The sequence below is a fragment of the Lissotriton helveticus genome, chromosome 11 (genome assembly GCF_964261635.1).
Source record: "Lissotriton helveticus chromosome 11, aLisHel1.1, whole genome shotgun sequence".
Classification (NCBI taxonomy): domain Eukaryota; kingdom Metazoa; phylum Chordata; class Amphibia; order Caudata; family Salamandridae; genus Lissotriton; species Lissotriton helveticus.
This window is the reverse complement of record NC_136072.1, coordinates 1,104,469,633-1,104,495,296: the sequence shown is the minus strand read 5'-3', so window position 1 is coordinate 1,104,495,296 and position 25,664 is coordinate 1,104,469,633. Positions and strand designations below refer to the sequence as shown.

Sequence of the window (25,664 nt, the reverse complement as noted above, 5' to 3'; positions counted from 1 at the left end):
CGATTCGCCCTCGCCTTCTTATCCAACCAGGCAAGCAATTTACCCGCTTTGTCCCCAACATCATACAAACGACCCTGTTGCTCTCGAAACATCATTTTAGTCGCATCTGTGACCAGAGACTTATAGGCAAACTGTTTCAGACCCAGGGCATGGAGTTTGCCAGGAGTAACAGTCGATTCCAGGTCAGCCTCCATCTCAAGTATTTCCATCTCAAGATCCACCACCTCCCGATTCCTCGCCTTTTTGGTTTCAGCAATGAGAGACAGGGCCTGCCCACGAATCACTGTCTTAAAAGCCTCCCATAGGGACACCGCAGAGGAGACGGACCCCTCGTTGTCTAGAAAATAATTGTCCAGGGACTTAATCAATAGACCACGGGTCTCAGGGGTGGTCAGGTACCAAGGGTTGATAGGAGCCACCCGGCCCGCCGCCTCCACCCCCACATCAAAGCAAAGCCAGAGCGGAGAATGGTCCGAGATGCCCCGGGGAAGGTGTCTAATCTCCCGGACAGCCGATGACTGTGCAGCTGGCATTAGGAAGTAATCCAGTCTAGACAGACTCCCATGGGCCCCAGAATGGAAAGTATATTGAAGCTGAGTGGGGTGCATAAGTCTCCAACAGTCCACCAAACCAAAAGTATCCAAAAAACCACCCAGCCACAGTTGGGCCAAAGGAGTGTCCCTAGGGGGGTAACGATAACTCAGACCGGAGAACACAGAGTTAAAGTCACCAGCCATGAAAAGAGCGCCATCAGGGAGGCCCAACAGCACTCGGCCCAAATCGGAGAAGGTAGAGGTCTGCAGGCCGGGGGGCACGTAGACGGCGAACAGAGAAAGGGTCCGGCCCTCATATCGTCCCACGAGGACGGCATAACGCCCCCGATCATCAAGGATCACATAATCTATCGCAAGGGGAAGGGAAGCCCGGACAAGGATGCCCACCCCCCTGGAACCCGTAGTAAACCCTGAGTGCGCGACAAGGTGATAGCCCCACCTATTCATTGCACGACAAGTATTACCCACTAGATGGGTCTCCTGCAGAAAAACAATATCGGGAGACAAACGTCGCAGGCATCGCAACACCACCCCCCTTTTTATACGATCCCCCAGACCATTGACATTCCACGAAATAAACCTCAACCCGCTACCCCCCATCCCACAGAGTGATGCAGGAACCATCCCCCATTGAGCATGACATTGAAAATTCCATTAGCAAGATAGAGTCGCCTTGAAAAAACAAAACACGAACCTCAAACACCCCACCAACCCACCCCCCAACATCCAAGAAAACACCCCCCACCCTGCACCCCTGCAGTAAGCTAAAAAGCCACCCCAACATGCAGTGTGCCTGTCGCCCAAAAACCCCCGTTCTACAAAAAGACCCCGGAGGAGGAAAGGCCCCGTCCCACCCGCCACCCCGACAGAGCTAAAGGGAGAAGAGAACACACAGAAAATAGAGGCACTCAAGTATGGAACCCTGGGAGAATTCACATGGCACGGAGACAGGGGCATAGACAATAAGTTCAGCTCTCTACACCACCTTCGGCACCACCCGGGTGTTCGGTGGGCTCAGTCCAGTTAGGCCGGTCCGGCAGAGAGTCCAGCCAGTCATTTACCGAATCAGGCCGATCAAAGAAAAGGGTCCGTTCATTGTACTCAACTCGCAGCCTGGTAGGAAAAAGCATGGCGTATCGCAGTCCCAAGTCCCGAAGACGCTTCTTGACTCCACGGAAGCCCATACGTTGTCTCTGCACAAGCTGCGAGAAGTCCGGGTAAAAGTTCACCATGGCATTCTCGGAGGCCACCGGGCCCTTAACTCGCGAGGCCTGCAGGATAGCGTCTCGGTCCCTATAATGAAAGAGTTTTGCAACAATGGGCCTCGGCGGGGCGCCCGGCTTGCCCTGGCCACCCGGAAAACGATGGGCACGTTCCACCGCAAAGAATTTGCTCAATCCAGATGGAGAAAGGTAGTTTTGTATCAAGTCCTCAACCAGGAGATCAACAGAATGTGGGTCAGGATTTTCCGGAACGCCAACCACACGCACGTTGCAACGCCGTGCTCTGTTTTCAAAATCCTCCAAGCGCCGAGTCATGAAATCATTCACCTTTCTGAGGTTGCCAATCTCCGTCTGTATCTCCGAGACGTCGGCCGTGAGGCTAGATGACTTGAGATCCAATGACTTCACCTTCTCATTGGTTTTAGATAGGTCGGCCCGAATCAAGTTCACATCGATGGCCACAGTATCTATTTTGTGGGCCAGAGCTTCATACTGTTGGCCGATGGTTTCTCTCATGCCAGAAATGGCGCCCATGATGTCCTGCAGGGACGGCTCCGCCGAAGCCTCCAAAGGGTGCCCAACTGCACTCGGGCCAGGCAAGGCGGCTCCAGGGGACCCCTTCGATTGTGTGTACCGGTCCATGATGTTAGACTGGACCGGGCCCCCGCGCAGGGGCGTCTTGGTCTTCCGCCTCTCTTGGTCCCCTCTGCCAGACATGATGGAGACCGCGTCCCCGAGGGACCCACGCGACCTGGTGAAAATGGCCGCAGGAGGACAGGGCGCCGGAGCCAAAAATCAGCAGCGGGGGCACATCGAGGTGTGAACCGGTCTGGAAGGATGCGAAGCAGGCAAAAGGTGCAACAGCAACCTCGCGTCGCTGGACCCAACAACGGCCAGACACCTCTGCCGGAAGACGTAGTCTGAGGCAAAATCGAAACCGAAAGTTAAGAGGGGGACCCACAAGTCGAATCCCCCTGCCGCTGTTGTTCAACTCAGACACGGCAACAGAGCCTCACCAAGACCCAGGCGCACCACCGGGGCGGGCCCCGAAAGTTCGAGTCGACGTATCTTCGGTGCCCCTGGTTCAATTCGAAATCCAAAAACGGCATTAAGATCAGCCCAGGTTCCTCTACAAGAGTCCTCGTAATTAAACAGGATATGTTCAGGATATCATGCCGGGAGTGGCGGGGGACCGGAGAGCACTGTGCTCACGCGGCCATCATGGATGCCCGCCAAGCTCCTCCCCCCCAATCAATCAATCTTGACTGGTTCTGGGGTGTCTAATCCCAGTGAGGCTGAGTCTGTCACTCTTGTTCATGTCTCGTTGGTAAATCTGGGCTAAGGTCATTGGAAGTTCCGAGAGTCACACGTACACATGCTTACAATTGCGCTCAATTGTGCGTTCCTGCTATAATCAAACATGGATTCTTTCTTCTCGTAGCCAGTTCTTGATCTTTGTCTCTCACTTGTCGTTCGTCTTTCCTCTTAGCTTTTTCTTGTGACAGCATCTCCTTTCAAATAAGCTGTGTTTTGCTGATGGCAGCTGTTCTGTTCTCGATGCCGATGCAGCCTGTGGACTACCAGAGGATGTGGTTCCTTTGGCTTTTCAGAGCTGAAGAGGGCTCTAGTTAAAAATAAGATATGGGGGGATAAGCAGGAGTGAAAACACTAATGTTGTTTTAATATTTTTACATGCCTTCCATTCAAAAGTCCGCCAGTGTTTCTTCTCTCAGTAGTATTTTTGGTGGCCCAAACTGAAGCAGTGCATGATGGATTGTAATAGGGCTCTCCTCTTTAAAATGTACCAATTCGTCTGCTAATAATTTTGTGCCTTGTTAGCTGGCGTTAATTAGTCATTGTCTTGTAATAGTTGCAAAATTAAGGATGACCATATCTGACTTTTTATTATCCTGGCTATTGTGTTCTCTGGACCAGTTTAAGGAAGGATAAGGCCCCTTGGATTCGGAACAGCACCTAAGATAGTCAATAACTTTTTTGCAGCTGCTGGAGCTGATCATGCACTGGAACCTGATTCGACGGAAGTTGCTACAGAAATAATGCCATAGTCGGCCCCGCAGTAGAGGAGCAACTTCATCTAAAATTGCTAGGTGCATCATGCAACTCTGAAAGGCACAGGTGGCACAACACAGGGAGCCATGTTTCATTTAATTTTTAGGTCTTGGCTAGCGTGACTGCGAGATTGAATGTTTTTGAGGGACTTTCAGTAAAGATCTTTAAGCCCCACCCCCTTTTCCCATTGGCCGGCGTCACCGTTTATGCTAAACGGTGGCCAGCCATTGGAAAAGAGCTTTGTATGACGTGTACTTTGGGCTTTTTCCGCCGGCCCACTTGGACGGGCTCGTCTGCCTCCCGTGCGTCGCAAAAGGTTTCTTATCTTTATGGGGCCATGTGTTTCAACATGGCCCCATAAAGACAAGAAATCGTTTTACTCCAGACAAAAGTGAAAGCGGACCGTGCTTGTTTAAGTCGTCTTTCTCCCTCCTCTATCTGACATGGATTCTCGTTATGTGGCCTCTGATTACTTCTGTGCATTTGCTGTAATTGCCTCAGGTAGTCTTTCCACCACCTAATTTTTTTTAAAGTGCACTATGGGAGTTGCAGTCTTCATTTTATTTTTTGGGCCTGCTTGGACTAGCACACTTGATGACCACGATTTGTGAAAGGAAAGCTCTGTATCGGATGCATCATGTTTGTTGTACAGGGGCGATCTGTCAGTCCTACATGAGACATTCCGAGAGTCGCAGCCATTGAATTGCAATGCGACATATCTACATATGTAGCTTGGCAGGCTCAGGTTAGGTATGACTACCAGCACAGCACAGGTGCGTCTCTGCTACCGAGGGGTTTCTAGGCACATCGAGCTTCTGTGTACCCCAATGTGGAGTTACTGCTGAAAATCCAGCAGTGCTCCTCTGAAGTTCACCAGGGCTGCCTCGGCCTCACAGGTGTGGAGAGGGCCCGCGTCACACCGTGACCGACAGCAGGGGCCAATCTAGCCCTGCGAAGTCCAGCACAAGCGGTGGCGGTGAAGTGTCATGTCTTGTCGGCCCAGGTTGGTGTGCACTGCGCATGGCCACATCACGGATTTCACAAGACCTGAAGAACGCTCTGTGTGATCTGCACTGGAAATGTGCAATTTTAGTGCTATGAAGCCACATCCTGTGACAGAAAGCACTGTAAATACTTTAGTCATTCTTTTAAGCTTCTATTACATACAGTGTAAGATAGACTGCTAGAAAATGTGCAAAAAGTCTTACGGTGAAACAGTACTTCTAAAATATTGATTTGAGTAATATACCTGTCCCCCCTTGGACGCTCATGACGAGCTCAGCTCGTCATGGAGTGCCCATTCATTTCAATGGAAATTACATTGAAGTGCAGCAAGAAGCTTAGCATCCAAGTGGTTAAAACACTTCACCACAAATTCCAGCACACCCAGACATGGGGTGGGATGAAGAAGACGTTTCTACCTACATGCACAAAATGATGGTATCCAGGGAGGCCAGAGCAGAGCCTGGGAAGCAGGACATGCTCCTTCAGAAGGGCCATTTCAGGGGTCACCTGGAGAGACAGAAGTCCTTCTAAAAGAAGAAGCACTTTTCTGGTTGGAATGGAGAGGCATCAGGGAAAAGCTCCACTGCAATATGTTAAAATATGACAGGGTCGAGTGCACCTGGGGCCTGTCCTGTAAGTTCAGTCATGTGTGCTCAACCTGCTTGTTAGACCTGGCACCTTGGCGTGAGTTTCCCTTCCACTTTTTGCTGTTGTGCCTCAGATGTTTTTGCTGGTGTCCGCTGCTCAGGGCACTGCGCCACGGCCAACCCGTGCCGCAGTGCAAGTGCTCCCTACTGTAACGTGTATCTGTGATTGATGTCCATGATTAATTCTAAGGGGTCATCCTTTGCCCTGACTTAGAGGGGCGGGTCCCTGCTTGGGATGTATGACGTTACAACGCATACTTTTACAACGCCTACCATTACAACGAAACTTTTACAATGCAAAAACTTTTACAACGCATACCATTACAACGCAAGATTTTACAACGCATATACCTTTACAACGCATACCATTACAACGTAAGTATTGGTAAGTATATATTAATTTTTTAATATAAATTATTTAAAATTATAATATAATTTAATTTTATTTAATTAATTTAATTTAAATGTAATTTTATTTTATTTTTACAAAGTACCCCTGTACCCCAAAAACCCAAAACTGACACTGAACCCTAAAAATACCCCTTTACCACAAAAACCCAAAACTGACCCTGAACCCTAAAAATACCCCTTTACCCAAAAACCCAAAACTGACCCTGAACCCTAAAAATACCCTTTTACCCCAAAAACCCCAAACTGACCCTGAACCCTAAAAATACCCCTTTACCCAAAAACCCAAAACTGACCCTGAACCCTAAAAATACCCCTTTACCCGAAAACTGACCCTGAACCCTAAAAATACCCCTTTACCCAAAAACTGAAAACTGACCCTGAACCCTAAAAATACCCCTTTACCCGAAAACTGACCCTGAACCCTAAAAATACCCCTTTACCCAAAAACTGAAAACTGACCCTGAACCCTAAAAATACCCCTTTACCCAAAAACTGAAAACTGACCCTGAACCCTAAAAATACCCCTTTACCCAAAAACTGAAAACTAACACTGAACCCTAAAAATACCCCTTTACCCAAAAACTGAAAACTGACCCTGAACCCTAAAAATACCCCTTTACCCAAAAACTGAAAACTAACCCTGAACCCTAAAAATACCCCTTTACCCAAAAACCCAAACATATAACATTTTAAAAATAATTATATACTTACCAATACTTACGTTGTAATGGTATGCGTTGTAAAGGTATATGCGTTGTAAAATCTTGCGTTGTAATGGTATGCGTTGTAAAAGTTTTTGCGTTGTAAAAGTTTCGTTGTAATGGTAGTGCGTTGTAAAAATTGCGTGGTAAACGTTGTATACCCTTTCTTGTCACAAGTGTATACTTGCGCCAACCAGAGACCACCAATTCTAACACTGCTGATGGGGGTGCACCCAGCAGTTGACGGCAAGAAAGGCAGAAGCGAAAGAGAAGACAAGAAAACAAGCATTTAAAATGCAATAGGTCTCGCCTTTCATTATGCTTTGCTATACAATACCATTAGCTAAGCAAATGGCTTTTACTTAATCAAAGGTGAGACCTATTGCATTTTCAATGCTTGTTTTAATGGTTTTTATGACTCTGTTTGGATTCCCTTGACTTATAGGAAGTTCAGCCTTGCGAACGGCCTTGGAAAGGAGAGTGAGTTCTTAGTCTTGACCGGGACCCCAGCACCAAAGACCGAGAACAGATCTTTGATCTCCATATTTCCATGACCGCAAGCTTCGGCTCACGGTCACAGATGAACACCTTGTTCATCTTTGCACTCAATGAACACAACTTTGAGTCATGCTGGCACCAGGACATCACTAGCATGCATTGTGTTGATCTCTAACCGACATCTGTTGGTTACATTTCATTCACTGCTTAAACCCTGACGGGACATCCTACACACAGCAGAAAGCACGATGTTCAAGGATCTGACATCAGCGCAAGCAGGTGACATATATAAACTGGTCCTGATCTCACGTTTGCATGAGACAGGTTGGCACGAGGTGACACCACATCGAACTTCATCACCAGCCGAAGGGAAATGCTTTGCATAAGTTTCAGTATCCAGCCTGGGGTCTGGAGTTATTAACCACTTCCATGCTAATGACAAGGTCAGCTCGTCATGCAGTACACTGGAGCTGTGCTTATGACGAGCTGACCTTGTCATGAAGAATGGGGTCTTGTAAATTTCAGCACCCAGCGGGAATTGCCTTAGCAGGCAAGGTGTTAAAAAGATGAGGAATCTTTGGTTAGAAGTCTCTACCAGAAGTATGTTTTTTTAAATAACAAACTTTCTGGTCTCTCTACTCCTACTCATTTAATATTATGCTTATTCAATCATGTGATCTGGAAGGTTCATATAAGGTCTGCATCTTCTTGTGTAACAAATGTGAGGAACGGAGCCCGTATCCTCTCAAAATGTCTGTCTATCATGGACAGTACCAGTCAACCATTCCATTGCGTACAAGTTCTATATTTTGTTTCACCATACAGAAAGCATGGGTTTTTCAGGGCCCTTCTATTTATATGCGATTGTTTGTCTTGCTGCCAATAGAAACTGTGAAATGAGCTTTCCCATCAAAGAATTTAGAGGGCACAAGCCTCTTCATTTATTTATTTATTTATTTATTTATTTATTTATAGAGTTTTGTATAGCGCGGACAAGACCCGTGGGTATCAGAGCGCTTAACAAGGAAAGAGATTACATATAGACATTATAATAGCATTGATAATAACAAATAGATATGAGGTAGAAGGCAATGTACTCTAAAGATGTGATTAGATATATATATTCCTATTGTCTGTGCAATTAGCAGTAGATGCTTAACACGGAAAGAAATTACATATAGACATTATAATAGCATTAATAATAACAAATAGATATGAGGTAGAAGGCAGTGTACTGTAAGGACGTGATTAGATATATATACTCCTATTGTCTGCGCAATTAGCATTAGATGTCGAGCAGGCTTGGCTCGGGTCAGAATAGCAAACCTAGCTCGGTGGGGTAGGGTTATAAGGCATTCCAGTGCATCTCAAGGATAAAATGGATAGATAAATACAGTGAGGTAGCGGTTATAAAGTTTGTCTGTGAGATATAGTTATAGGTGTCTGGCCTCAGCTTGAACACGGCAACAGTCATTTTTCATGACGAGGAACAACCCTCTATTACTGTAAGTGATCGTCCCAGTAATCTTAATTTTCTATGTAGGGTATTTACTCATCAAGTGGCTCTTCAGTTCTCGTTTGAATGTCATTGTATTTTGAATCGTCCTGATGTTTGGAGGGAGTGAGTTCCAGATTCTGGGGGCGGCTCCGGAGAATGCTCGGTTGTAGGTCTTTTTCTTGTGGAAAAAGGCTGGTCGTAGTAGTAACTCTTTTGCGCTTCTGGTTGTTCTGTTACCCCCTGATAGCTTAAGTTTCTTGGCTAGGTATCTAGGCATGTTGTAGTGAACCGCTTTATGTGTAATACAGGCCATCTTTATTTGAATTCTGGCCTCGTAAGGTAGCCAGTTTAGTGCTTTCAGGTGCGGGGATATGTGATCGAATTTTCTCGTTCCCGTAATGAGTCTAGCCGCTGCATTGAGGCAGGCTTTTAGTGGTGCAGTGGATGTTTTCGGTAGGCCCGCTAATGTGGTGCAGCCGTATTCGATCCTCGAGATGACTAGTGATTGGATAGCCAGTTTTAGATCCGACTCTGAGATAAAGGGTTTCACTTTTCTTAAGTAATTCAAGTGAAAGCGGGCGCTCTTGGCCATTGAGTTAATATGATCTTTCATGTCGAGGTTTTCATCTAGTGTAATTCCAAGTGATTTGACTGAGTTAACTAGGGTCGGGGTGCAATTTAGCGCCGTCACCAGTTTAGTCCATTCTTTAACTTCAGATTGGCTCCTTGTCGGTGAAATTAGCAGGAATTCTGTTTTCTGGGCATTTAGTTTCAGATGGTTTATTGTTAACCATCGCAAAGCTCTCTTTAGTGTTCTGTTCATTAGGTCAATGTCCTCAAGGGAGGCGATCTTTATGTATAGTTGCGTGTCGTCTGCATACATATGATAGGATACCTGTGATTTTTGAAGGATCTCCGTGAGAGGTTCTACATATAAGTTGAATAGATCTGGGGATAGCGTTGAGCCTTGTGGAACCCCGATTGCATTGGGGCTCGGGGAGGAGATTGCTTGGTTAACCAGGCTTCGCTGCGTCCTGTTCTGTAGGAAAGAATTGAACCATTTCAGCACGTTTCCGGACAGACCCATCCTGTCTTGTAGTCTGGTCATTAGCAATTCGTGCTTTACCGTGTCAAATGCTGATGACAGGTCTAGGAGGATCAGTAAGCATGTTTGATTTCGGTCTAGGGCTTGTAGGGCGTCATCAACAATATGCAGGATCGCAGTTTCAGTGCTGTGCCCTGTTCTGAATCCTGATTGGCAATCGTCAAGTAGCGAAAATTTAGCGATGTGTTGACTTAGTTGGCCCTGCACGCATTTCTCAATGAGTTTGGCCAGTAGAGGGATGTTGGTCACTGGTCGATAGTTGTTCGGGTCTGTTACGTCAGCTGTCGGTTTTTTGAGGATGGGCATTACCTGCCCTGTTTTTAGGCAGTCAGGGAGGGTTCCTTGTGCAAGTGAGGCATTTATTATATCGGTCCAGATCGGAACTAGAGTGTGGCTGATTTCTCTTACACACTTTCCCGGTAGAGGGTCTTGGTAGTGGTTGTTCGGTCTAAGTTCCGCCAGCGTTTTGGCGATTTTTCCCTGGTCGTATAATTCAAATGTGTCCCATTTTGCCTTATTTTTTGTTTGGAGACCCTCTGCTGAGATATTGGCCTCATTTTTAGGTGGAGGAAGGGTCATAAGGTTAGTTGCTGCATTTGTGAGTTCAACTTCTAGCAATTTGGATTTTTCCGTGAAGAATGCAGAGAATTCCTCGCAGCTTATGGGTGTTTTTGTCTTCTCTTGAACCGTTTTGGCTAGTTTATTTGACTGTTGTTTTAAAATCTCGAAGAGCTTTCGTGGTCTGTTTAAGGCACTGTCCAATTCAGATCTGATAAATTCTTTTTTGGAGTTGATTATCCTTTTGTTATATTCTTTTCTTGTTTTTCTGAGGGCTTTCAGTTCAGGGGAGGAGGGATGTTGTCTCCATTTCCTTTCGGCCATTCTCAGTTTGCGCCTATCCTCATTCAATGACTCATTAAACCAAGGATTTTTTGGTTTCTCTGAGACTTTTTTCAGTTTTTGGGGCATGGTGACATTGACGATATTACCAATCGAGGTTAAGTAGTGGTCCGTCAGCTCATTGACATTTTGCTTATTGTTGGGTGGCTTCAAGTCTGTCTCACACCTTTCAACCAGTAGTTCAATATTAGCCTCTTTTGTGTCTCTGATCAGTTTCTTGAGATTGCGTGGTTGCACGGTCCTGCCCTTTTTCATTGTAGGTATCGCGAATGTTATGATGTGATGGTCAGACCAATCACATGGGTCTATAGCGAGGATTGATGCCTCATCCTTTCTTGAAATAATCCAGTCTAAGGTCGCTCCATGTGAGTGAGTGGGTTGGTTGCATGATTGTATAAGTTTTAGCTCACTGAGGAAGTCTTTAAGCGAGTTGACCAGTTTGTCATTGCCGTCATCCCAGTGGAGGTTAAAGTCGCCCAGGAATATGTTATTGGCCTCCGAGTTAGAGTTGGTCGTTATGATCTCCATCAGTTGCTCTGTGAACTTTGCGTTCTCTCCTGGTGGGTGGTAGAATGCGTGCAAGTTGCAACTTTGATTATTTGGTGTTCTCACCTTAATACCAAGGTATTCGCAGGATTCTAGGGGGTCAGATTGGAATTGGCAGACCTCGATCTCTGAACGGTGAATGCAAGCTATGCCTCCTCAACTGCACGCAACCGGATCGGCAGAGGAGACCAGTTCAACGTGATTTCTGTGATTTCTTGAGTTTGCACAGACACTGCGTTCCAAAACTGGTGTGCATCGGGACAGAGCCACCACATATACATTAATGCACCTCGGATGGCTTATCCCCACCAACACTGACCATCTCCTCCCTGTATGTGTGGCAAACAATCCAGGGTCAGATACCACAGTAAGAATACCTTATAAGTACTCTCTGTGTATTGTGTACAAATAGATGAGTTGGTGGCTCTATTCCAGATAATTAGGCCCTGACTTTCAGAGATCTCGGTGCACAAGTGCTCTGTCCATTTTGTAGCATAGGATAGTAACATAGTACAAAATTAAGGGCCAGGGATTTGTACAAGATCCTATAAATTGATGAAATAGCTTTATTCTTCTCTCCATTACCAATAAAATCTTTGAGTTTAGTTGTTTCTCTAGACCCATTCTCATGTATGTCAGGTTATTGTGCCCAGTGGACCAATTGAGTTGCTCTAAAAAGATCACATCTTTTGAGCCGGAAGTCGTTGGCACATTGATCTTGCGATTTGGGTTACCCATCGAGAAAAGAGGTCCCTTTGTGTCAAATACAATGCTCCTGGCCACCATCTATCCAGTGTTGCCAGGATAAAGTTGGGATTCACAATTTTTGGGATGTTATCAATGATTTGGTGTGGACCTCTTGGAGACAATGGGGTGAACTGATCAGGGTGGAACAATTGCAATGTGTAGGATAGAAGGGAAGTCAAGGCAAGTGTTTAAATGAGATTCTACATTCCATCTATTCCATAAGCACCCAAGGTTTAGGCACAAAAAGCAAGCATGGTAGAAAATTGATCTTCACACAATTAGTGCTATCTATCCAAGAGATTTCTAGGCAGTCCCAGCGACAGAGTTTCTTGCAAAGAGCATCGAATAATTGGGGGCTATTGTAGGCACAAAGGTGTATCTAATAGCATTCAAACCACTCACAACCACCCTCCTGCACTGTGCTCCCAGTGTCTTCTTTAGCCCGTCTTACACTCATGCCCTCAGATTTTATGTAATTTATTTTGAAACCATACACTTTCTGGAAGTCTTGTAACTCTATCCTCAAGGCGTCCATCGAGTCGAAGCGGTCCGTCAGAAAACACCGTTGGCAAACAGTGCTATTTCCAACTGCACGTTATCCATTTAATCCTAGGATTGGCCTAAATCTTCTGTACCACAAGTTCCATGCTCAAGGTAAAATATGAATGGGACAGGGAGCAACCCTGAATAGTTCCCCTAGTTAACTGGATAGGGTCGGACAAACCGAAAAGCAGCTCTCACTCAGACACATCCTGACTTGAGTGGAATATAGGACTTCAATACTCCTTCCTGCCTATAGCGCTTCTCCCCAGAGTTCTGAAAAAGATCTTAAACCAAATGGCCCAAGTTATCCTGGTGGCTTTGGACTGGGCGAGGAAAGTATAGTATCCCGAACTCTTGGGCATGTGCATCCGCCCTCTGATCAGGCCGCCCCTTCAGGACGATCTCCTGTTGCAACAACAGGGGAGAGTTGTGCACCTGAACCTGCACACTCTCCACATTCATGCTTGGAGATTGAGCAGTGACAATTGAGAGATTTCTACCTTCTTCCCAAAGTCTGTGAAGTTACCTTGGCAACCAGCTGTCCAGCAATAAAAACTGTATACGCCTGCCGTTGGAACATGTTTGTTGACTTTCTACCCCTTTATATGCCCTACTCTCCTCTAAGGGGAGGTGAGGAGGTGTATGGTCCCCCTAGAGGATGCTGATGATGACAGCTTGTCTGAGGAGGTTGGTGACCCCAGTGGCTTGGATACCTCCCCAGACTTTGGCATGACATCCCCTCCAGGCCACATTTTGAGGGAAGGTGCATCTTTTGCCACCATGATGCCCAGGGCAGCAGAGTTTCTGGATCTCCAGCTGCTGGTAGTCAAGGTCAAAACCAGCACCTTGGCAAATGTGCTTCAATCTGGGGCGGGCTGGCTGGAGCCCATTTGTGGCCTAGTGCTCTGAGATACATATTGACCCATGTTCTGCACCCTTGTCCGAAGCGGTGGTTTTTGTTTTGTCCTCAGACAACGCCTTCGCTGGGCACGGTTAATTGGTATCCAACACAGAAAAAGAACGAACAAGATAATTGGTTTCTGTAAGCCATCTTAGCTTTTTTAGCGGTTGGCAGACCAACTCTCCCTTATAAGTCACCCATTGTGACACGTTTTCCGAAAGGTTCTCATCACATTTACTCCCAGACCTTTCGTTATGCCCCAACAAAATCTTAATTTGTTTTTCTCCTATTTGGTGTATTCTCCCCTTGAATGTATGCATAACTTCCCTCTAATACGTCAAACGATCATTACTGACTTCTTGATGGCCATCTCATCGGCCAGGAGGTCAGCGAGCCCCAGTCTCTTTCTGGTCACCCGCCATACGCCAGCTTCTTCCCAGACAATCTGGTTCTCCCAACCCGTTCCTTTTTTCTGCCGCCGATGGGACACCTTTTCACGACGGCCAGACCATCACGCTGCTGACTTTTTTGCTCTGCGTCACCTCTTCACGGAGGAAGAGAGTCTCCATTGAACCTAAGGAGTTACTGTCAGGGCTCGAGTCGGGGTACCACGTGGGTGGACGGCGTCCCCCCACTTATTTTACCTGGGGGACACCATCCCCCCTGCCAAACAGCTAGACTTCACTCTTTGGCCTCTCTGGGACGAGGAGCTCGGCACCTTTTGTGACGTCACTTCCTGTCGTGACGTCACTTCCGGTGACAGCGTCCCCTCACTTCTTTTTTTACGACTTGTGCCCTGGTTACTGTCATTCTATATCAGTTGCACCAGAGAACAAAGGGTGGACGATTCAGTCTTTGTAGGGTTCACTGAAATGAAGGGGGAAAGCAATACAGAAAAAGACCATCTCCAGGTGTACTGTGCTCTGCATAAATATCGGCTACGTATTTGTCACGAAGCTATGTCACATCCGCATGGACGACAACTGCGCCACCGCAACCCGAGCCAATCAGTGCCACCTATTGGTGTGCAGGGGTACTGCTCAAGTTTTCTGGATCCAGTCTGATGCCTCAGGGATATTGTACGGTAAGAAATGCCCTGCTAGATATTACCGAAGATAAGTAACTTGTTCTTTCATTCCAGAGTTTTTCCATTCCACCTCACTTTGAATGTTCATGAAGCTGCTGCCAGTAGTAGCCCTTATGAGTGTTTGCAAGGAATGCAGGTGTTCCATTAATTGGACTAGCTCCTGAAGGATGCCTGCTACGAAGGGGAGACTTCCTGAAAGAAAAATTACACACACTATCAGAGGCAGTGTGGCCAGTGCTGCTTGTTTGTGAAAACCATTGTCAGTCATGAGCAAGGCAGCCCCATGGTCTTTTCTTCATACTTTAATAAAACATTATTGCTTTGAATAAGATGCCAAGGCTAAAGGCACATTTGGGATATTGATGATTTGGTACATTAGGAGTAGATTTATTTTTTTAGGTCCCCATTCAGTTTGGTTGGTATTGCTGGGTTGTTTTTCTAGATAACAAAAGGAATGGTACCCCTATAAAAAAACGTTGCATACCTTTGATAATACTAGCTTAGATTAATACTTTTTCCAGCTGTGCAGCCTTAATTATGTGCTTACCTCCATTTTGCCCTTGTTTTTTTCTTATGGGTGCTTTTCTAGGAAGATATGTGAATTAAAGGAGTTTGAGCAGCACAATTCTAATGCTGGGTGCAGATTCCTCATGTTGTGACGATTCCCAGGCGCAAGACTGGATCAATAACATTTTAAGCATTGATTGCTCCTGTGCGATGGCAGGTTGCGCAGTGTGACTCTGTGTCAATGGCATTCCGCTCTGGAAGTAACAAACAGACCCACATCTAAGCGCCACCCATGCCTGGTGGCATCAGTTCCTTTCTTTCTTTGCCTTTCAGAAGTTGATCCAAAGCTCTGCTTCTTATTTTTCTATTCTTGTGAAAATAATTTTTTCCTTCAATTTCTCCAGTCTGCAAGGGTACGTCACACACAAAGACTACTGGGTTTAAACCTTTCAGGGATGTTGCAATAGATACCCACGAGGTGTTCCTAATAAAGTTGTACTAAGATTGCTTTTAACCTTCTCTCCCTTATGGTGATGAGTGTGCCTTTCTCTCATCCTACTCAGTTACTTCCTTTTCTCATTTTGTCCTTGTGCCGCAGGAAGTACTTACGAGATGCAGATCGACAGGTTCTCGCCCAGCGGGCCTTTGTTCTTACCGTGAAGGTGTTGGAGGACACACTGGATGATCTGACAGGGGTAAGAGCCTATCAGAAAGTCACCACTTGTATAGCTGTGTCCAATGGGGAGACAGTGTTTGCCTTTACTGCTTCCAGTAGTATTGCTTTATTCTGGGCATGCTGAAATCAGCGCAACCATGCCACTTAACAATCCTGGGGTATATACTATGTCACTATTGTCAGGTAATGGGTGATTGTGTTAATTTGATCCACCACAACATAGGCACTCACAAATTAACTATCAAGTAAAATAAAGCGGGGTTAGAGGGATTTCCCTTAAATTAATAACTATGACCTATCTTTTATCTATTTATAGGTGGATCTGAGAGTAGTTGTTTTTCTTGCCATTAGCTGTTTTTAGATCACAGTTATCTGGTTTGCTAAAGACATCTGGGGGACATTTGAAGAGTTGACCTAGGAATGCATTCCGACCGTTGCTTGCCATTGGCTTTGTGGTTTGTAACACACATGTTCTGGGTTTCTATTTGCTGGCTTTATTTGCTCTGGGGTGTCCATCTCGAGTTTGTCCCTCCTGTGACCCAAACCTTATTTACTGTATTCTTCCACAAACTCGGTTTCTGTAAACAGGCCTTTAAATCTTGCTCATATTTTGTCACATTTGCTGTGCATTCAAAGACAGAGGTCAAATGTCAGGTTCTATCTTCCAGGGAGTTAGGTTCTTATTTTGCTTTCTCTGACTTCAAAGTGAGAGGATTTATGTGTCAATCATGCTGGCTACTAGGGATATGCTTAAGTAAGGCTGTACAATTTTTTTTTCTAGCACACACAACATTTAAATGTCTGTAATGAACTGTGCTGATGATCAAATCAGTACATTGGGTGATGACATTCCCACACATTGTCATATGTGCGATGTACACTTTTATCAGTAAAACGGCGTGTTTGCAAATGTAATGGTCATTTCAATTGAAGATGTGTTGCCTGTAATGGCAGTATGCTACCATACTATGCATACTTCACATTACCCCATTCTACTGTATTCTGCACCACTCCACACCTCTGTACACTACTCTGCACCACTACACACTACGCCCCTGCACTCTTCTCTGCACCGCTCAACTCTGCCTCACTACGCTACACCTCTCCACTCTATTCCAATGCACTTTACTCCACACTGTTGCACTGTGTGCAACTGCACTCTGCACCACCCTACTCGGCAATACTGCACACCATGCCAATGCACTTTTTGTGCACCACTCCACGCCACTGCCCTCTGCTGTTTACCACTCCACAAAATGCCACTCCACATCACTGAACTCTTTTCTACACCAATCTTCTCTACGCTTCTCTCCTCTCAACTCTATGCCAATGCACTCTGCACCACTCCACTCTACTATGCACCACTGTAGCATTCGCCCCTGCATTCTACACCACTTCCCTCTGCCCCACTCCACTCTATGCCAACCTACTTTGCAGCACTGCACTCTACGCACTCTTCTGTACCACTCCACTGTATGACAGTGCACGCTATGCCAATCCCCTTCATGTCTCTCAATTCAACTCAGCACCACTGCTCTCTACTCTGAAACAATATACTCTACGCTACTGCACTCAGCTCCACTCTACGTAACTCTATGCCACTGCAAGCTACACCACTTTTCTCAAAACCAATGCACCCTATGGCAATCTATCCTGCACCACTGCACTCTACACCACTCTATTCTATGCTGCGCCACTGCTCCCTATTCCACTCTACGCCACTGCACTTTATACCACTGAACTCTACGCTACTGCACTTAACGCCACTCTGCTATACTCCACTACAATCTATGACAGGATACTCTGCAAAACTTCACTCTCTGCCATTCTACTTTATGCCACTGTATACCACTGAACTCTACACCAATCCACTTTAAGTGACTGTAATCTACTCTGCACCACTGTACTCTACAACACTCTACTCTATACCACTGCTCTCTGCACCATTTCACTTTACTCTATGCCACTGCAGTCTATGCAACTCTTCCACTCTGCACCACTCCCTTCTGCCCCACTGCAATCTACGCCACTTTACACAAAAACAATACACTCTACACCACTGCACTCTAAGCTAACCTACTCTGCACCACTTCACTGTACGCCATCACACTCTACTGCACTGCACTCTACGCTACTCCACAACTTTGCACTGTCTCTTTACTCTACACAAATGCACTCTACGTCACTCTACACCATTCCATGCTCTCTACAACACTCTATTGTGCAGCACTGCAGTCTGCCACTGAACTCTATGCCACTCTACTCTGCGCCACTTTACTCTGCGCCACTTTACTCTATGCTACTGCATTCTACTCTGCACCACTCTATTCCACTCGACTGTCCTCTACGCCAATGCACTCTATGCCACTCTAATCTACTGTACACAATTACACTCTGACACTGCACTCTACGCCACTTCACTATATGCCTCTCTACTTTACTCTGCACCGCTCTACTCTATGCCAGTGCACTCTGCCCCACTCCACTATGAGCCCTGCTGGTTATCATGCCGTGATCTGATGCTGGGAACCAACATCTCACTTTGAGTGACCATCAGTGTATATTACCTTTAAGACTTCACCAGAGATACTTTTCCATTCTCTATAATTTCGTAAGATCTTGAATTTACTCTAATTCAGGCTACACTGGGCCCCTAAAGACCCTATTCTGTTCAGTCACTTCTTATCATTGCGGATAGGCTGGTCACTTAAGAGATCTCCACCAAAGTTGGTCCAGGCACATTGTGCACTTCAGAATATAATTTGTTTCACCATACTACTCTTCAACGATGACCGGTCAAATATTAAAGAGATTCTATTGGTCCAGGCGTATTGTGTTCCTTAGGACGTCGCTTGCTTTATCTTTTTTTTAAAATCTTTTTATTTGCAAAAAGAACAAAATAAGGTGGTCGTCACACACAAGTCATACATTTGGCACATGATATCTAAATGGAAATCACAGTAATTACAAGTCTGACATATCACATTTAATCATGGGAATAAGTATATTTCTACAGAGATCATTAATCCGTTAGCTCGTCAATGGGAGTAGTAAGAGGGGGCTCACATATATTTCCCCTGTAGTCATTCCAGTTGGACCACACTGCCACCCACTTCCGTGGACATCCCCGGGCTACATAAACTGTCTTCTCCTGAACCATAGTCCAGTCCATATCTTTATTCCAGGAGCTGAGCGTTGGTGGTGTAACAGCCCCCCACAACCTTGCAATATTCCTCTTCGCGATCGCTAGGCCTAACGTCACCCACAGTTTGCCTTTCGATGGGAGGTCAGAGGGCTCCCAGATATTAAGAACGCACCTCTTAGCCTCAGAGCGCTATTCCACCCCCCACACCTCATTCATACAATTGAGCACCCGAGTCCAATAGGTCTGAATCACCTGGCATTCCCATAGTATGTGTAAATAGGTACCAACCTCCCCACACCCCCTGCGACAGAGTCCATCTTCGCTTCGACCCATCAGGACTAGCCTAGTGCCAGAGACATAGAATCTATGCAGGATCTTCAACTGGATCAGTCGTAGTTTGGCCGAGATTGCTATTTCCCTGGGGGATGCCAGCGCCTCTTGCCATTCTTCATCATCAATTTCGAGTCCATCTGCCTCCCATTTCCCCCTCAGAGCTAGTAGTGGATCCGGGGTATGATTAATGAGTTTTTTATATGCGAGAGATATGGCCATCTCCGGGAGGTGGCCATCAAGTAGTCTGTCTTCGAGTGGTTAGGACTCCGGGAGTTGCATCCTCGGAGGAATATTGCCCTGAAGTGCATGCCGGACCTGTAGGTAGCGGAAGTGTTCCGTCCGGGCTAGATCATATATCTGGCTGAAGGGTGTCAAACGATATTACCCCGTCTGGGCCCCACAAGTCTTTGATGCAAGATATTCCTATTAGGTTCCAATTGCGAAATCCTTTTGTGCGGCTAAGAGTGCCCAGTTTCTCCGAGGCCCAAAGCGGGGTTGCGAGGGTAAGCCTGCCGTCCCAACCCAATTTCTTTTGTGCCACAGCTGGTCTGAGTGCTTAGTGGGTCCCGTAAGGCGGTACCTTCCCGGTCTTGAGTAGAGGGCCACCTTGAAATTCCCACCCGGAAGAAGCCATTTATCAATCTCGTAACCTGGGTCATTCCCTGCACAGTATGTACCCTGGTTGATGGCCGATAAGTGCGCCTCCCAATAGTATTTCCGCGAGCACTATTCCCCCATCAAACCAACCCAGCGTGAGTTTTTGTAGGGAGATGCGGGGCATTCCTGTCCAAAGAAGGTCTCTCTGGATGGCCTCGATGGTGGCAAAATATCTTTGTGGGACTAAGTCCGGGTGATTCTGGAGGGCGTACAGGAACCGTGGCAGCGCCATCATTTTAAATAGCGCTGCCCGGCCCAGCAGAGACAACGGGAGGTTTTTCCAGGTGGCGGCGTCCCTCTTGAGCCATTGTAGGGGTGGCAAGAGGTTTCGCTCGTACCGCATGGCCCGGTCCTTGGAAATGAAGACTCCTAGGTATGTGAAGCCATCAATAGCTATTTGGATCGGGCAGTCACACGGGATCTGAGGGGAGGCGCCGTTTAGGACGTAGAGGAGGGATTTTCCCCAGTTAATGCTGTAGCCGGAGTACTCTCCGAAACTTTTAAAGATATCCAGTGCCCTTGTAATGGACTCATGCAGCGCCGTGAGGTAAAGTTGGATATCGTCCGCGTATAGCGATATCCTGCCCTCCCAACTGTCTGTCCACAGTATCCCCTTCAGGGAGGGGGTCTGCCTAATCCAGGCTGCAAGTGGTTCTAGGGAGAGAGCAAAGAGTAGAGGTGAGAGGGGGCACCCCTGTCGCGTCCCTCTCTCTAGTATGAAAACGTCTGAGAGTTTATTGTTGACTACCACCTGAGCTAGTGGTTCCATATATAGGAGACGCACCCATTTGATAAAGTTTGGGCCGAATACCAACTTGCGGAGGACGGCCATCATGTAGGGCCACTCAAGAGTGTCGAACGCCATCGCTGCATCTTATGACACAATCACGGCATCCTCGTGTAGCAGGTGGCAACACACCATGGAGACGGCGCAAACTAAGTGCCGTATTGTGGTGAGGCATAAAGCCCGATTGGTCCGGATGTACCAGGGTGCTCAGGACTGGTTTAAGCCTATTGGCCAGCACTTTGGCGAGGATTTTCGGCTCAGCATTCAGCAGTGATATCGGCCTATAAGAGGCACAGGACTCTTTGGGTTTACCCACCTTGGGGATAGCAACGATAGTAGCTATGCGTTGGTTCTTCGGCAGTATTCCCTGCTCCCTACTTTCATCGAACATTTGCTTCAGGTGTGTTCCAAGTCTTGTCGGGTTAAAGCTTGTAGAGCTCCACCGAACCATTGGGCCCAAGCGCCTTTCCAGGACGAAGGTCATGAATGGCCTTGACTAATTCGTCCACGGCAAGGGGTGCCTCCAGATTCTCTAGAAGGGTATACACTAGGAGATCTGAAAAGTCAGAAGAGGAGTCGGCGGCCTTCTTGTGCGATATCGTCCTTCCCACTCTCTCCGCAGAGTGTGTCGCAAACTCCCTGACAATCTCGTGGGGCTCCGTAATAACGATTCCCTCATCAACCTTAAGCTCAGCCACCACCTTCTGAGCTTGCGGTTTCCTATCTCTAGCCATGCTAATAATTTACCCGCCTTGTCTCCCTGGTCGTATAGTCTACCCTCCCCGTCTCTCCGCGTCAGTGGCCAGGTCCGTGTATTCCGCAGTTTTTAGTTGGATTTGGTGGCGCGTGTCCGGGTTCCTGTCACTCTGCGCAGTACCCTCAAGTGCCAGCAGGTCGTTTTCTAAGGTGACCATCTGTGCTTCTCGTTCTTTGCTGTGTCCGGCAATCGCCGAAAGGGCCTCCCCCCTCAGCACCGTCTTGAAGGCCTCCAACAAGACGACCGCCGATTCGACAGTACCCATATTCTCCTCAAAGTATCAATCAATCACCTGAGACAGTTTCTTTTTGGTGTCCTCCCCCCTGATGTGCCAGGCATTAATTGGTGCCACACACCCAACGTTCCGGTTTCCAATTGTTACGTGTGCCCATAGAGGGGAATGATCCGACATGCCCCGCGGCAGATGGGCGACCTCTCGGATTGTTGCGTGCTGGTGCATTGGTGCAAGGAGGTAGTCCAGGCGTGAAAATGTGTGATACGGACCAGAGAAGAAAGTGTATTGTTTTTGTGTCGGGTGTTTGAGGCGCCTGAGGTCAATGATTCCGAATGCCTCCATAAGGTTGGGAAGCCACCTTTGTCGTGCCCCAATGTCACGTGCTGGATGTCTGTCTACATTACCCGAAACCACAGCATTAAAGTCCCCACCCATGAGGAGCAGCCCCTCTGGGAGGGAAAGCAGTGGCTTCCCCAGATCATGGTATGATTGCGTTTGGAGGCCCGGTGGAATGTAAACCGCTACTAAGTTGAGCCTACGACCCTCCCATTTCCCTGAGATAGCCGCAAAGCGCCCCATGGGATCCACATCTGTACGATCAATGACCATTGGAAAATTGCGGCGTAGAAGGATCCCAACGCCCCGGGACCCGGATGTGAAACTGGCATGTGCCGTCATGGTGTACTCCCATCTGTTTAGTGCATGCACGTGTTCCCCATCAGGTGGGTCTCCTGCAATAAAACAACATCAGGGAGGTGTCTCTTAACAAACTGTAGCATGATACTCCTTTTGAGTTTGTCCCCCAACCCATTGACATTCCAGCTAATAATCTTTAGACTTTGCCAAGTTGTTCCTGTGCTTCTCAAAACCATGTTCCAGAACATGTGCCAGACCTCGGTGTGACCCCACCAAATTACTCCCCCACACCCCTGTCCCACAACCGCACCCCCTCCCTATCCCCCAACACTGGTACCCCCCCCCACCAAGCCCCCTTCCCTGCTCCGTAGGCTTTGAACTACCCACATCCCCAATTAGCAGAGCGCCTTTCGCCCAATCCCAAACCAGGAGTGGGAAAAACCTTCCCCTCCCCAAAAAACCTTCCTACGGGGAAATGTGCGCCGGCCCCAGCTCCAGCCGCCGCCCACGCCTACCCCTCAGAGCATAACAGTTTGCTACAGAAGCTCACACTCCTCAAGGATTTGATCTCAGTCATATCAGGTTTTGGCCTGTCTCTGACTAGTCAGTGTTTCAACCCTTCAGAGGTCATTATGTGCCACAGAGTCAAAGAAAAAAGGGGGGGACTCTCCAACAGTCGCTGCCCATCACTACAGAGGCCACAAGTCCCGAGAGGATTAGGACCCACCTGAGAAGGCAGGACCCACACTCGTAAAGGTCCATTTCGTCAGGTCCATCTCCACTAATGACCAGCCGCCTCTCGAAGAGTCCCCCATCTGGGGCTGACTGACCTCGACCTCCAAGAGTGCTGACTTTGACCGTCCACATCCGACCTCTCGACTGTCGATCCCGGCGATGCGACCTGATTGTTTCTCCAGCTTTCACTCTCCGTCCGGTCCGGAGCTCGTGACGACTCTCTGTCAAGCCGGTCTTGCACGTCCGATGGCGTAGTAAAGAACAAAGATTTGCCCCCTGCAATGACCTTGAGCTTGGCTGGAAAGAACATCATATATTTGATACCTCTATCCCGCAACGCCGCCTTCACGCCTGCAAATGAGCACCTCTCTCGTTGTACCTGAAGCGTGAAGTCTGGGAAAAATCGGACTGTGGCATTTTCGTATTGCAGGTCCCCTGGCTGCCTGTAGGATGGCGTCTCTATCCCTGTAGTTCAGGATTTTCGCTATTATTGTCCTGGGTGGCGCCCCAGGCTTAGGCTTAGGGATAGGTGCGCGGTGGGCGCGTTCAATGGTGAAGATGTTGGACAGGCGCTTAGGCTTCAGTTGGGTGAGGATCAGGTCCCCCAGAAAAAGTTCCACACTAGGCCCTTCAGACTACTCCGGAACGCCTACCATGCGGATGTTGTTCCAGCGGGCTCTTCCTTCTTGGTCCTCCAACTTCAGGGCCACCTGGCGATGCTGGTGAACCAGTTCGTTTACTCGCTGTTCAAGTGCCTTAGTAGAGGTTTGAAGCTCTCGGATGTCAGATTCATTTACTTTGGCCTTTTCCGAGGTTTTACTGAGGTCGGTGCGGAGAAGATTTACTTCAATGGAGATTTTGTCAATTTTTGTCTCCAGATTGGTGCCCAGTGTCTGTATTGCCATCATGATGGAAGCCAGCGAAGGTTCTTTCAAGGCTATTTGGTCTCCTGATGCACCATCAACCTGGGGAGTCCCCATCTGGACTGCGTACTTGTCTAGTTTGTTAGACTGTGTGGCTGCATTGCTCTTGGGCCTCATGGTGTCAACTCACTCACACAGTCCGTAACGTTCCCGTGGCGTACACAGGGCCGCCGGAGAGACCCCCCCGATAACAACCGTTGGGCACAAGGCGCGCTCCAGGAATCTTTCACTCCCACCAGTGGCTGTGGCTCGTGGCACCCCTGCCGTTCATATGTTGAACTTGGGCACCAAGTGTAGTCCTTCACCACCAGTTCCGGGCCCACACGGCTGCCTCCCACACAGCACACCCTCCAAGGAGTCCCAAATGCAAAACAACAGTTGATGGACAGAATGCAGAACAATGTCATACATTCACCCCAGTACAGAGATCTGGGCCTAAATCCATCGTTTTTTTGCACTCCACACCACCCCAGTTCAGACATGGCCATATGCAAATCAGCCTTGACCCTGTGCCTCATGGGAACAGTCCAGCCCGAACTGCAAAGCCATGTCTTTCCTGGACCGGAATCAAGCATCCTAGGACCGGTTTCTGGCTATCAGCCGTGTTCAGCCAGGATAGCTTGACTCCAGTGGTGTGGAGAGCATGGGACTCACGTCTGAGCCTACCCATCCCACTCGGGGTGACAAATGCAAAACAACAGTTGATGGACAGAATGCAGAACAATGTCATACATTCACCCCACTACAGAGATCTGGGCCTAAATCCATTGATGCTTGATTCCGGTCCAGGAAAGACATGGCTTGGCGGTTCGGGCTGGACTGTTCCCATGGGGCACAGGGTCAGGGCTGATTTGCATATGGCCATGTCTGAACTGGGGTGGTGTGGAGTGCAAAAAAAGATGGATTTAGGCCCAGATCTCTGTACTGGGGTGAATGTATGACATTGTTCTGCATTCTGTCCATCAACTGTTGGTTTTGCACTCCAAGGAGTCCCAGCAGACAGTCTGTGCAGCTCTTGAATGAGGCACTTCCCCTCAAGTAGCGTTCCCCCGTTGTGTTTGTGTTTCACAGGCCGCAATGTTCCAAGTCCGACTTCCTACCCGTGTATGGCTCCCACAACGTTCCAGTTCCCTTCCTCTCTGATATGACTGCCCCCAAGGCCATGCATCAGAAAGGCCCACGTGTCTCTGCAGAGGCTTGATATAATGTGCTGTGTGACAGGCATCGTGCCCGCGTTGTAGTACACACCACTCCCTCTTCAGGGGGGGCCGGAGGCACCATGACGTCTCCTTTGCTGTAATGGGCCCCCTTCAGGCCCGCGGGCGCCGCCTCTCACTCGTGCCGCCGCAGTCAGTGCCCAGCAGTTCCTCGTGCCGATGGAGCCACCAATCATTTGGGCCCACCGCTGGGCCGCACCCGATCGCCGCAGGCCCCCCCCACACGTAACAAGCCGGCCTACTCACTGGCTCCTTCCGATGTTGTTTGGCACCAGCGTTACTCGTCGGTCATTTCCGGGGGGGCCCTCATATCCGCGCTCCACCACCAGCTCCACTTTCAGTTTCAGTCAGAAAACGCGAGCCCCGACACAGGCCCCGGCGCGCGCCGTCTCTCCGTGCGCAAGCCGTCAAGCCGGGGTCTCGTGTGACCTTCAAGCCCGTGTGCGTGGCTCCATCTCTCCCGGCCGTCGTCCAGGTCCAGTTGCTCAGGATCTCCGCACTGCGTAGGAGACGGGCAGCGTCTCCGAAATCAGTGCCGCCGGCACCGCTACACAGCGCCAGGCTAGGGCTTCAAGAGGAGTGCAACTTGGTGCGTATTCTGTCCGGATTCAACGGGGTAA

At 48.0% G+C, this 25,664-nt stretch overlaps 1 protein-coding gene across 8 annotated transcripts in view; it reads left to right on the top strand.

The window, feature by feature from the left end:
* Window positions 1–25,664, top strand: part of CABIN1 (calcineurin binding protein 1) — a 1,271,888-nt gene that overhangs the window by 1,025,499 nt on the left and 220,725 nt on the right. For all 8 annotated transcript variants that reach the window (XM_078667788.1, XM_078667793.1, XM_078667787.1 and 5 more), the window contains one exon: window positions 15,542–15,638. In XM_078667788.1, the coding sequence (XP_078523914.1) occupies window positions 15,542–15,638 (97 nt within the window). The remainder of the gene's footprint in view (window positions 1–15,541; window positions 15,639–25,664) is intronic.